This window comes from Paroedura picta, chromosome 2 (genome assembly GCF_049243985.1).
Source record: "Paroedura picta isolate Pp20150507F chromosome 2, Ppicta_v3.0, whole genome shotgun sequence".
Classification (NCBI taxonomy): domain Eukaryota; kingdom Metazoa; phylum Chordata; class Lepidosauria; order Squamata; family Gekkonidae; genus Paroedura; species Paroedura picta.
In genome coordinates this window covers 110726163-110740119 of record NC_135370.1, presented here as the reverse complement: position 1 = coordinate 110740119, position 13957 = coordinate 110726163, and the positions used below count along the sequence as shown (strand labels likewise).

The 13957-nt window shown below is 38.9% G+C and overlaps 1 protein-coding gene across 2 annotated transcripts in view; it reads left to right on the top strand.

The window, feature by feature from the left end:
• Positions 1 to 13957, top strand: part of ZDHHC13 (zDHHC palmitoyltransferase 13) — a 34909-nt gene that overhangs the window by 19465 nt on the left and 1487 nt on the right. For both annotated transcript variants that reach the window (XM_077322055.1, XM_077322057.1), the window contains exons 9-16: positions 643 to 776; positions 2482 to 2584; positions 5346 to 5468; positions 8570 to 8632; positions 9388 to 9481; positions 10005 to 10088; positions 11182 to 11339; positions 13778 to 13875. In XM_077322055.1, the coding sequence (XP_077178170.1) occupies positions 643 to 776; positions 2482 to 2584; positions 5346 to 5468; positions 8570 to 8632; positions 9388 to 9481; positions 10005 to 10088; positions 11182 to 11339; positions 13778 to 13875 (857 nt within the window). The remainder of the gene's footprint in view (positions 1 to 642; positions 777 to 2481; positions 2585 to 5345; positions 5469 to 8569; positions 8633 to 9387; positions 9482 to 10004; positions 10089 to 11181; positions 11340 to 13777; positions 13876 to 13957) is intronic.

Below are 13957 nucleotides of genomic sequence, written 5' to 3'. Positions count from 1 at the left end.
AATGGGAATTTTAATGGGATTAGTTGTTGTGACCCGCCTCGAGCCTGTTGGGAGAGGCAGGAAATAAATCTAATAATAATAATAATAACCCATTTGTTAAGATTTTCCTCACAAGCTGTGCTCAGCGATGAGGCATGCATCAACAATGCACCCCCTTTAGCTGACGTGGCACTCCAGTGCTCTCTTTGAAGAGCCAGGTCAATCATTTTCTGTTTATTCAGACTTTTAAATTGTGCTTTTTAGCACAATTTAACATACTTTAGACCAGCTTACCTAGACAGGTGGCATAAAAAATTTCTAAGTAAATGTAAGTAAACCTTTGCAAAATACTGTCTTCTGAACTATTCTTGGAGGCAACAGAAGCCTTCTTGGAGTCTGAACCTTGGCAACAAGGCAAAAGGAGCACCTAGAGTTGGAGGCTTCCACATGTTGATTTAAACAAAACAGCCATAGTTGTGGCTGCAGGTCTTTAACTGTAGAAACACTACTGGGTGGAGGGGTGGCTGCTGTTACTAGACTGGTTCTACATTGAGGTGAATAGGCAAGATTGGACCAGGAATGAGTAAATAACCACAGCTCATCCTTTTCTCTCTTCTCACTTGGTTCCCTCCATAATGCATCGTAATGATTTTTTCCCCTTAGTTCTTGCTTTTACTGGTGATGGCCTTGATATTGATGTGGGCTATAGGATATGTATTGGATTTAAATTCTGATTCTTGGCTTTTGAAAGGAAGCTTGCTGCTCTTCATATTTGTTATCATCTCCGTATTTGCAAGGTATGTAGATCTATTTTTCTCATTAACATTGAATCTGTATTGTAGAAAGTGGTTATTGGAACTATCGGTATGGTATATAGCACTGGAGGATTGGCACAACCCAAATAAAGTTGGAAATAATTTATTTCTACCAATACTGATCAGATTTAAAGTATACTCTTAATTTCGAGAATAACTGGGTAATTCCAGGGGTTGTATTACACACCATAATATTCCCCTGTAGATTGTCACATCGGGTAGTTCAACACATGTAATTTATTGTACAGTACAGAGAAGCATGAACTGCCTATTCATGAACTGAATTAGTTTGTTCAGTTTGTGGCCCTGGAAAATCCGTTAAAAGGAATCACAGACCCTGTAAATGGGATTTGCAGAATGACCAAAAAACAGCTGAGACAATTAGCTATTTTGAGCTGTCTTCTGCAGGCCTTTTAAAGTTTAAAAGGACTGCAGAAGACAACAGGAAACAACTGCACTACAGGGAGTGCCTCCCCACTGCTCAGCTCTTTTGGGCTGTCTACTGCAGTTTAAAGGGACTGCAGAAGACACTACAAAAAGAGTGGCACAGCTGTAAGTGCCTCCCCATCATTCAGCTTTTTGGGGCTATCTTCTGCAACCCCTTTAAACTTTTAAAACTATTTTTGAACATGGTTGATCAGTCTAGCTATCTGTGTCACACAGTCACCAAATCCCAGGGATCATCAAGAGGTCCACCAGCAGAGCCAGAACTTCAGAAGCCCTCCCACTGTTGCCCCCCCCCCAAGCACAAAGAATAAGACCATCAGTGCCCCAGTCATAAGAACAAAAAATGTGCCATGTTGGATCAGGCCAGTAGCCCATCCAGTGGACCAGTTTGTGTTATACAGTGGTCAAATCTCAAAGGCCATCAAGAGCCCTTGCGCTACACATGGAAGACCATGTGAATTACCTCAGAGTCCCCGTGCCAGAAACCAACCAATTGGAAAGTGCTTCTGGAGTTCTGGCCCTGCTGGTGGACCTCCTAATGACCCCTGGGTTTTGGCCAGCCCCCCTTCCCAGGTGGCATCTCTAGCAATGTGTGAAAGTCAAATGGAGCTGGAGGTGGGGTGGGTCTAATATATATGCAAATTCTGGTGACACAGAAAGAGGCCTAGTAGCACCACTTCCTGCAATGTGGGATTGGTCTGTCGATGTCACATCCAGTGGGAGTGTCTGAGTGATGTCACTTCCGAGGGTACATGACTTCCAGGGGTGTGACCAGCTGACATTTATGTATGTATGTATTTATTTGTTTGTTTATTACATTTTTATACTGCCCTCCCCTGAGGCTCAGGGCAGTTCATATAGAATGTAGGGAACTATACATTGAACTCAGTTTTATCAATAAACTAAAATGCAACAGTAGTAACAGTAATATCAATAACAAAGATAACATTTTAACAGGATAATAATCAATAGGTCCATGGTTTAGGTTCAGTACATGGATTCCTAGGAGCGAGGTTTCACTTCTGGGGGTCCTCAAAGCCTGAAGAATACTTCAGGGGGTCCTCCATGGTCAAAAGGTTGAAAAACGCTGCTGAAATGTGTGAATCTGTTTCTTTGAGTCCTGTCCTCAACCTTACATTATGAAGAGAATGCAATAACCTCAGGAAATCATTCCATTAAATGATTATTTGGATTGTATTTCAGATGCTATAATGAAATGTCTTCTAAACTTCCATTTCAGGCAGTTCATAGGGTTCAACAAACTGAAATATTTTCCAGTAGCGTTTTTGCTTGGCTCCATCTTCTGGATTTCTGTGACTTGTTTCATCTGGTTCCTGCCTGATATCCTTTTGTATGATGAATATGACTTGTTAAAAACAGATCTTGTTCTTGTAGATATGAACATTCTTCATTGTCCATGGAATATTCACTTCTCTATATGAGTTTAAGTAGACGGATAGGGTACATCATACTTAAAGTATAACTAAGTGTTACAAGTAATGGTTCTATATGGCTCTTTCCCACAGGAAAGGTGTTGTCTCATCTCTGCATTTGGCACAGAACTGCTGGTGTGCTGCAGAGCATATTTGCATGATTCTGACATATAGCTGCTATATTTGCTGCCTGGTATCTCCTTTCTGACTACATAGAAAGCTTAATTTTTCAGGTAATAAAATACTTCTTAAAAACATAACAGCAAAATGTAACAATGGAGACATTTGTAAGTACTTTCAAGCCAGCTTTAATCTATTCTACGGCTAAATAGTATTTCAGTGTTTATTACTTCATGCTTCAAGTAGCATTTTCTTTATGCCTGCTGTCTAATGAGATCTCATTAATACAGTTATTGGAATTAATTCCTATGAACTGTTGGGGTAAATGACATTTAGAGTTGTAAGCATAAATGTGCGTGGCTCCCAGGAAACACATTTGATGCCAAATCTGCCTGACACTTCATTTTGCAAAATGTATTTTAAATGATGTCATTGTAGACCTGTGTTTCAGGCATTCAACCATCAGTCATGCAAAAATGCAGTTTCTACACATGGAATCCATATGAGTTTCCACCCACTCTTTTCCTATTGATTTCATGGCAGCGCAGGGATATGGAGTAAATAGGAGGAAAAGCTCCTATTATCCCTCCTTTTTACCCTTACTAGAGTTAAACAGTGCATGACTGATCACAAAGTAGTATGCTTAGACAAAAATGGTGGTATGAAAACGAAAGCAAAACCTGTAGCATATATATTGATGGAGAGAAAAGAGAATTTGCTTTCATGATCAAATGAGTAGTGGAAGGTGTTCATCTGAACCTTATAGATACTGAATCCGACTTAAAATGTTGTGATGTTGTATTGAAACTTGTATAATGTTATAGATTATAATAATGTTCCATGTAAAATTACATAATGTTCCTTGTAAACTGCCCAGAGCTGTAAAGAATGGGCAGCATAAAAATACAAATAAATAAATAAATAAATAAAATAGAGAAGATGAATCCCATGGATTTTATCTGATATTTCAGTGATGTTACTTCGCTGTGTGCGTAAAACCTTAGAAATAGTTTGGTACTTCTTAAACTGCCATGAAATAATTGCAAGTTAACTTTAAAGGATTGTTTGAGAAGGGATGCAGGCCTCCTGTGACACTTTTGTGATACATTATGATACATTTTATGGGCGGGGGAATTACTCACATCAGTTGCAACATAGGTGCCATGACTGATTGGCTTAAATCTCAGGATATTATTGGTGTGCAGCTTGATTCTACTTGCACAGACGATTTTCAGTTGATAAAGACAATACTTTCCTTAGAAGTATACAGCTTGACCCTTGCCCTTTGTGACTGATAGTACTGAACCTGGGTAGTTTGGTTGAACAGGTCTGGTAGGTAATAAATGCCCCTCCACTGGAGAGTGTAGCTCCAATTCCCTTAAAAGACACAGTCATGAGATTCCTCCTAAAGAGAGATCCAGATTGCCTACTGCCTGGTAGCCAACATTCCATTCTTTAGCAAGGTGTTAAGAGTAGTTGGTGGTTATGTGACTTCAGGCAGTCCCTTTCAGTCCAGATTCTACCCTGGGTTTAGGAGAAAAGTGGCTTTGGTCACCCTGACCAGTGATCTTCACAGGAGAGTGAGAGAGATGATCAAGAGATTTGGAGTAAGGTGCTATCAATGTGTGGATGATATCCAGGTCTGTTTCTCCTTGATACCTGTGTCAGGTGGGTCTCTGGATGTCCTGAAGAACTGTGTGAGGAGGAAGGTAATGGGATGCCTAATAAACTGAAGCTCGGTCCAGAGGAAACTGGAGTACAATTGGTCAATGACAAAGCTCCTCTAGGACTGAGGAGTTAACCTATCCTGGAGGGAGATATACTTCCCACAGAGGAGAGGTTCATAGCTTCAGCATGTTACTGGCTCCTGGAAGCTCAGGTCTCCTTTAGTGCCTGTTTAGTCAGCTTTGGTTGACATGCCAGCTTACAGCCATTCCTTGAAAAGGAAACTGAGAAACTCTGCTCCTATCCAAGTTTGATTAGTGAAAGATTTACAATGGCTGCCCAACTGCTTCAGGGCACAATTAAAGTACTTACTTTTAAGGTCTTAAACAGCTTGAGGGCAGGATACTTGAAGGATTACCTCCTCTCAGATTGTCTTACCCACCATTCTCAAGCTCTCCTCTCTTACCGCCTACAGAGGTGAACCAGGTTCTGACCAGAGACAGGGATATTTTGTTTATGGCACCTAGCCTTTGGAAATGCTTCCCATTTTCACTCATCTGGTGCTGAACTTACTTTCCTTTGGAAGTCAGGCCAAAATAGTCCTCTTTATGCAGACTGTTAACCCTGAGGTTCCAACTTTTTAACTGTTTTGTGGCCTGCTTTTTAGCCTGAGGACTTCTCTTAATATAACTTTTGATTTTTCTGCTTGTTTTACTCGCATGATTTTTAAAAATCCTTTATAGTTTTTAGGTTGGTTTTGCTTTATTGTCATAATTGTTAGCTATCTCACGCAGGTATGGATAGGAAATATACACATTTTCTGAATAAATGTTAATTTGCATCTATTTGTGAATATGAAAACTTATTCCTTAACTGAAGATCACATTTTTCAGGCACAGTTTCTCAGTTTCCTTTTTTTTCTGGTGTGGTGGGTCTTCTCTATTATTTCTACAAAATATTCAGAACTGATCCTGGATATATTAAGACTACAGAAGAAGAGAGAAAAAAGGTATTTTGGTTCAAAAATACCTACTCCCATGCTTTCCCTATAATTTTTGTTTGAGTTGAGGAAGGCTGACAGTGGCTAAACAGCCAATTCTGAGAATATTTGTTATAATTTAATCTTAATAATTAACAATATAATTAAGTATTGGCTTGTTAGAGAAATCTGGAAAAGTTATTGAGACAGTAGCAAGGAATTCAGTCACCACTACAAGAAAATGAGGATTAGTTCCTTGTGTCTATCACTTAATAAGTTCAAGTTAAAGCATCTAGGGGCATTCCCTTTCGAAGGAAGCAAAAACAAAGTACAAAAGGACAAGAAGAGATATCAAAAGTAGGGGTGTATTTTAAACTGCAAATCAAAAACACTACCTGAACCCACAGTATGAAAGAGGTATAACAAGCATACAGTTATGAACAATATTCCATGTATCACTAGCCAGGTGTGTATAAATCATCAAACAGTTGGTCCTTGAGCAGCTGGAACAGAGAGTTGTAATTTCTAAGACAGCACAGGTTTCTCTTTTTTCGAGAAATTGTCTTCCACTGGATCAGGGGAATGCTGTGGACATAGTTTATCTGGTTTTCAGTAAAGCATTTGATAAGGTTCCATATGATATTCTTGTTGACAAGTTGGTAAAATGCAGTATGGATCCTAATTCTGTCAGGTGGATCGATAATTGATTGACAGATCGTACCCAAAGGGTACTTGTAAATGGTTTAGCATCCTCTTGGAGAAGAGTGACAAGTGGAGTGCCCCAGGGATCTGTCCTGGGGCCTGCGTTGTTCAACATATTTATAAATGATTTGGATGAGGGATTAGAGGGGGTACTTATTAAATGTGCAGATGATACTAAACTGGGAGGGGTAGCAAACACAACAAAAAACTGAATCAGAATACAGGATGATCTTGATAGGCTCGAGAACTGAGCCTAAACTAAATGAAATGAAATGAAAGTGGGACAAATGTAAAGTTTGGCATTTAGGTAAGAATAACCATATACACTGATATAGGATGGGGGAGACTTGTCTTGGCAGTAGTATGTGCGAAAAGGATCTTGGAGTCTTAGTAGACCATACCTTGAACATGAGCCAGCAGTGTGACTCGGTGGCTAAGAAGGCAAATGGGATTTTGGGCTGTATCAAATGGAGACTCGTGTCTAGATCACGGGAGGTGATGGTACCACTTTGCTCTGCTCTGGTTTGGCCTCACTTGGAGTACTGTGTTCAGTTTTGGGCACCCCAGTTGAAGACGGATGCAAACAAACTGGAGCATGTCCAGAGCAGGGCAATAAAGATGGTGAGGGGTTTGGCGATCAAGACGTATGAGGAAAGGTTGGGGGAGCTTGGTCTGTTAGCCTGGAGAGGAGATAATTGAGAAGGGATCAGATAACCATCTTCAAGTATTTAAAAAGCTGCCATATAGAGCAGTAGTTCTCAACCGCCCTAAGGCCGCGACCCCAACTGTGGCAGCGGTGGGGGCGGTGTGCGCACAAGCACACAATGATATGGAGGCAGCAAGAAGGTGGCCGCCACCACAACCAACCTGTCCTGACAACCGTGCAGAAGGGACCAGGCGACCCCACTTGGGGTCGGGACCCTAAGGTTGAGAACCACTGATATAGAGGATGGAGCAGAGTTGTTCTTTCTTGCCCCAGAGGGTGGACCAGAACCAATAGGATGAAATTAATGTAAAATAAACTCTGTCTAAACATCCAGAGGTAGGTTCCTGACAGAGCAGTTTCTCAGTGGAACAGGCTTCCTCGGGAGGTGGTGGGTTCTCCATCTTTGGAGATTTTTAATCAGAGGCTTGATAGCCATCTGACAGAGAGGCTGATTCTGTGAAAGTTAAAGGAGGTGGCTTGTTACAGTGGATGAACGATAGGGTAGTGAGTGTCCTATATAGTTTGACTAGATGACCCAGGAGATCCCTTCCAACTCTATGATTTTGTGAAATACACACAAAAAATGAGAGTATAAATGTGTGAATACATCAAAAAAGTTAAAATAAGTAACAGATTTCCAGCCTGTTTTGCGTAGGTCTTCATCAGACCATTTAGATTTTACCATGCTTGTTCAGTCTTAAAACAGCTACCAAGTCAAAGAAAGAAGCCCAGAAAGGTGTCTCTCCTGTGTTGTACAGGATGCAAAACAACATCAGCTGGTGAATTGGTATCTATTTTAAATTTAAAACAATCTTCAGAAATAAAATAATATAGAAATGTTCTGATGAAGATTCAATTGAAATGGAGTTATGCAGGAGGTCCATCTATTTTTCAAATAGTTTAACTCCTTTTTTGGTTTATTATATATTCACCTATTCATTCGTTCAATTTTCCTATTTATATACCTATTATTGATACATTGAATGTTGTTCATAATTGTATACTTTTTATTACTTTATATTTTGGGTTCAGGTGTGCAATTTATAATATATGTGTTTTTGATATTTGTGGGGTAAAACGGTAATGACTGGGGAAGGGAATGGCAAACCACCCTGTACTGAGTCTGCCAAGAAAACACTAGAGGGCATCACCCCAAGGGTCAGACATGACTCGGCGCTTGCACAGGGGATACCTTTACCTTTATCTTTAACTTCTTGTAGTCTCCTACAGGTGCCACCTTCTGCTTCCAAGTTGGGGTGCTTTGTATGTATGAAAAGAAAAGCGTTGCTCAGTAAATAGTTAGCTCAGTGACCACACAATTACAGTGTAAAAAAAAAGAGATAAAATAATATAGGAACAGAATAAAACAATATAGGAACAGGTGAATATGACAGTGAAGACAAGAAGGATGGGAAAAGTACAAGAGGAACAAAGATATGTTTTGAAGATCTGCACATCCTTACTAAATCTAAGTTGGTTTAACCACCGATCTCATGATGGTCCCCAGCCTGGGGCCAATGTCCTGGTCATATGACTTTTATAATAATGTGTAATATAATTGCAAGAAGCATATGGCCTGCTTAGATTAGAATATTTTTAAACTGCTGAAAACCCCACCCCATCTGATTTGTCACTGATTTCAAAAGCAAAATAACATGTGAGTACATGATGTTTTGATGATACCAAGATATAACAATAATTACAATCTCCCTTTGTCTTTCAGAACATTATTACACTTGCAGAATCTGGCTCCTTAGATTTCAGAACATTTTGCACATCCTGTCTTGTGAGTCAGGCTGCAATGCTTAGTTGCATTTATTTTTCATTTTTGCATGCGTATGCATGGGCTTAAATGCAAGAACTTCCTATAAATTGGCCATATACACTTGATCCCACTCTGTTGCTTCTCAGCAATATGTGACAAGTAGTGATGGCCACAGAAATAAAGAACTTTCAAAGGTGATTAGATAGGTTCCTGGAAGTTAAGTCTAGCCATGGAGACTATGGGGAACCTCTGCATTCAAAGCCAGTAGGAAACATCAGAGGAAGGCTTCTGTGCCCTGTTGTTGACTGTGCAGAGGAACTGGTTGGGCACTGTGTGAGACAGGATGCAGGACTAGACTATTGGTCTGATCCCTCAGGCTTCTTCTTAAGTACAGGCTGATGAGGTCTTTCCTGTTCAGTTACTCCCTGACAGCCACTGCAACTAATACTCAAGAACTGGTCATTCTGTGGCAGCAGGCAAAGTGGGCGGAATATGACTGCATAGAGAACAGTTACAGATTGGCAGTTTCACTTTATTAAAGCCAGTTACACTGTTTCTTGGAGGATTTGTGATACTTATTTAAAACATTTTCATGTTCCCTTTCCACTCAAATGACTGAAGATGGGATGGTGATTCATAGTGGTGGATGTTATGTGCACACGTGTGTGTAGTCAAGTCAGTTTATTATGGGTACTTGATAGATCAAATTAAGCAATAGATATATGTAAATTTTGAATGGACTAAGTTTTAATTGTCTTTCTGGCATCCTTGATCAGGTGAAAAAACCTTTGAGATCCATGCATTGTCACAGTTGTGATTCGTGTGTAGCTAGATATGACCAGCACTGTATTTGGATTGGGCAATGTATAGGTAAGTTTATTTGAGCTCAACAGAAACTCTAGATTTTTTTGTGTTTTGATACTGAGAATGCTTCTGAGGACCAAGGTCCTTAATCATGTATCAAGCCTGATGAGCTCTGTGTATCCTGATGAACTTTACATTATACAATGTAAGAGTAAAATAGCTTCATGAGAAGATTTCACAGTTGGGATATTTTCACAGATTTCACGGTTCAGATATTTTTAAAGATCTTGTCTTAAGATATTTAAGATTTTTTAAGTCTCTGCATGCTTTCTTGAAGAAGAATATAGAATACCCAAATTATGCTAACCTATGATTATTTTTTACTGTAACAGTATTAATTTGAGTTCTGGTAATACTGCTAGGATGTTTTGGGTAAGCACTAACGGGGCCAAATCTTACTCGGTTTTTCATATATATATATATATAGGAGAAAGAAACTCTCTTCAGTTAGGTGACTGCTTAGGGACTCAGGTGGTGGGAAAGTATCTTGTGAATGGGATATAACCATATCACCTTTTTTAAACTCTAGGTGCTGGCAACCATTGTTATTTTGTCTTGTTTCTCCTTTTCCTGACAATGGTGAATATCTGGGCTTTATATGGAACAGTTCTATGTATGTATGCCTGACTCCTATTTCTCCATGTAGATTGCTTAGAAACAGCTGTCTGTTGATCCTTAGCATTCTAAATGTAACTTTTAATCCAAAGTGCCATACAGTATCATGATGCAGTGAAAATGATAGGAAAATTGGAGACATTGGGATATGAACAATCATAACAGAAGTGAAACAATGATTGCCACACTTCTCCGTGAAATAATCATTTCTACACTTCTGCATGAAAATTTTACTATTACTGGTACAAAAAGTAGATTCAGAAGAACTTTTTTTTTTGTTGCTCCCCTTGCTCCTGTTGGCTTGCAATCACCTTCCCTTCCTCTCCCCACAAGAAACCCCATGAGGTTGAGAGAGCTCAAAGAGAACTGTGACCGACCCAAGGTCACTCTGCTGTCTGCATGTGGAGGGGTGAGGAATCAAACCCAGGTCTCCAGGTTGGAAACCAGAACTATGACAGGCTGGCTCTCAAGCGCAAAGTTTAAACCCAGGGGTAACTTTAAGGCCAACAAAGTTTTATTCTAGGTACTTATACCCAGAATAAAACTGAAGAAGTATGAATGCACATGAAAGCTTATACCCAGAATAAAGCTTTGTTGATCTTAAATGTGCCACTGCACTCAAACTTTGTTCTGGTGCAAAAAGTGTTATTACAAAAGAGTCAGTGAATTGAATGACTTTTGATTAGGGCAAGCTTTGCAAACCAAGATATGCTGTGAAAAGTGCTTTATTTTCCTGCAGATTTTAAAAATTTCAGTGTTTCATAAAATTAATAACAAAGATTGAATGACATTGCCAATACAATTTTAGACAAACTTTGTAATTTCAAAGCTCTAATTTATGTTTTCAAGCGATTATCTTTAGAAATTGCATGAGACAATACATGTATGTTTTATTGATTTCATTAATTGGAGGGGGAGATTAGTACCACAGATACTTACAATCCAAGTAAAAAAAATCAAATTATGAATTGACCTGATGTGAATGACAAATTAAAGCCAAAAATACATATTTGTATGTATCTTCTCACATGGTGGAAGAGATACTGTAATCATCAATCAAACCTTATTTAAAATAATAATTCTTCTCTCAGACTGGTCAGAACACTGCACAGTAACATACCAGAAAGATGGAGCATGGACTTCCTTCACCCAGATAGTGTCGTGTTCTCCATGGGTGTTCTATATTTTCACACTGGTATCCTTTCATATTTCGTGGGCTTCACTGCTGCTTGCCCTTCAGTTTTATCAGGTATTATTTTGACCAACTTAATTTAATATATATTGTTAATATTGCATTTCTTGATCCCTTCTCAGTTGCCTCTTGTGTTGTCCATACTTAACATTTCTGAATAGAATTAAAGTCTCATATATGCCTAATCCATTTTTCAAATCAATTTGCATCATTGAGGAGAATCTCTGCAAATCCAAAGGCTTCTTGGATGACTTGGCACCTGTGTAAGGGCCAAATGGTTGCCATCAGCCGTTTCTAGTGCCAATAGAGCAACAACCAATAATGAGTGGGTCCTTATCCTAATGTATCTTTACAATACAGTTGTCCTACATAGTTTGTGCAGCCCAGGGAAGTGGGGGGAGGTATTTAGCTAGCTTAAATTCCCTGCATTGGTGTTACTCCTCACATATTTATTTTCTAAAAGCTCCACTTCTAAATGTAGGATATTTCTTTTGTTGCAGCACTACAAACCTTTTTCTGAGCTCTCGCAAATAACTGCCCCTTAAGGCTGGGTTGTCAGTTTAATTCTGATGTACAGCAAATGGCTGTTGTTAAGAAAACATTAGGGTTCTGATGGGAAGATGCGAGAGAAAAATAGAACTGATGTCAGTATCTAAATATATGGGATGAATAATTTATCCTGCCCACTAGTGTGATTAGTGTCAAGCTGAAAACCATCCTGTAGCTCAGCTGTGCATCATTATTCTATGCTAAACCTTCTGTGACCTCTGGAGTTAGCTGACTGGGTACATTAAGCCTTTTAATGAAAGCACTATTATAAGCAGAGAGTGGTAGTTTGGCTACGCAGATAGCCGTTTCTGTGGAGCTTTTCACTCAGGAAGCAAATATTGAAAATTTGATAGTCTGCTTCAGTTCCTCATGAGTTACTAATGTCATTCAGTCAAAGGTTTCATTGGACTTGAATACAACAGTAGTACTTACAACCTTCCCTTCTTATTTGCACATCTTAGGGGGGTGAACCCCCTGGATCAAAGGGGATGTACAGTAAGCAGGAATGCATTTGGTCCAAGGCTGCAGCCACCCACACTACCTTGAAGTAGTACATTTGGACACATCACATATTGCAGTAAAGCATTATAGTTACATGTGAATTCTCTCTTATGCTTAATTTGCAAAGAAAACAGTTAAAAGCAAATGCTTAATTATTGCTGCCAGAATATTAACATAGATGAGGAAGGAGCAAGTGAGGCCAGAGATAAAAAGCATGACATGTGATGCTGATGGACAAACAGGCAACATGTGGCACAAAACATTGTTGTAAAGAAAACATGGACCCTTTTGTACCATCTGGAACCAAAGTTAACTAATAGGCGAAGTTAAGATCGAGGATCTGGAATATATTTAGTTTTCTTTTGATTGTTTTAGTGATTAGCATCTGAGACAACTTGGTTTTGATTTATCTGTGATATGAATTACCCTATGTTGATTGTTAACTATGTAGCTACACAATCTGATAATTATGTCAATAATGTGGAGATATACCTTTTCGGCATGAAACCTGTTTGATCAACATCACCTATACACCTCTTAAGCTATTCTGTTAAAACTTAAACAATAATTTTATGATCGACATTCAATATTGAAATCGGTCTGTATGATTGTGGTAGATTTCAGTCAGTCCCTTCTTTGCATATGAGAGCTATGGACGCTTGCTTCCATGATTCTGGCATCACTCTTTCTGGTGCTTCCATTATTTTATTTATCAGTTGATGTAGCAATGGTATCACCACATGTATCATTCTTTTATCTGTGATACGAGTTACCTTATGTTGATTGTTAACCATGTAGCTATGTAATCTGATAATTATGTCAATGTGGAGATATACAGGGGTTGTGTAATAGTATAGAATGTAGTAAGCAAACAGAACAAGAAAACTTCAATACGTCTGCTTAGGGAATTAACTTAGTATTGATCTTGTCCTTGGATTGACATCTGGGTCCAATAACAGGATGGTGCTATTAAAAGTCCTTGCCATTATGTACCTTCCTCAGGTTTAACAACTGTAACTAAATTGCACACTGGAGTACATTAGGAAGAGTCTCATAATTCAGGTTGTTTCCAGGATTGCGCCTCTAACTTAATTATTAATGGTTGACTAAGGTCTACAGATAAGGGTTGTGATAGAAAGAAAGAGGAAAGAGTTGCCCTGAGCTACTTGCAGGTCACCAGATTAAATGTGTTTGATCGATAGTTTATTATTACATTTCTAGTGACAGAGAGCTTAAGTTTCATAGTCAATATTGTGTCTTCCCCAGTTTTTAATTGTACTAGTCAGCTATTTAACCACATAAAAATGGTTGTATTTATAATTCATTTAAAATGCAAGGGGGAAAAAACTGATGTAGAAATATATAACATTTCAGGTGGCTCATTTCTTTCAACACAGTTATTGAATTGGCTTTCAAATGCCATTTTCCCTTTTTATTCTTCTAAGATTGCATTCCTGGGATTGACCTCACATGAAAGGATTACCCTCTGGAGGCAGAGCAAGCGTTCAAAGCATCCTGTTTCACTCAGGAAAACTCCATATAAGTAAGGAGCTTTGGGAGGGAATCATTCTTTTTCAAAATTCACATTTCTATATCTGATATAGCGTAGGGAAAAATATTTTCCT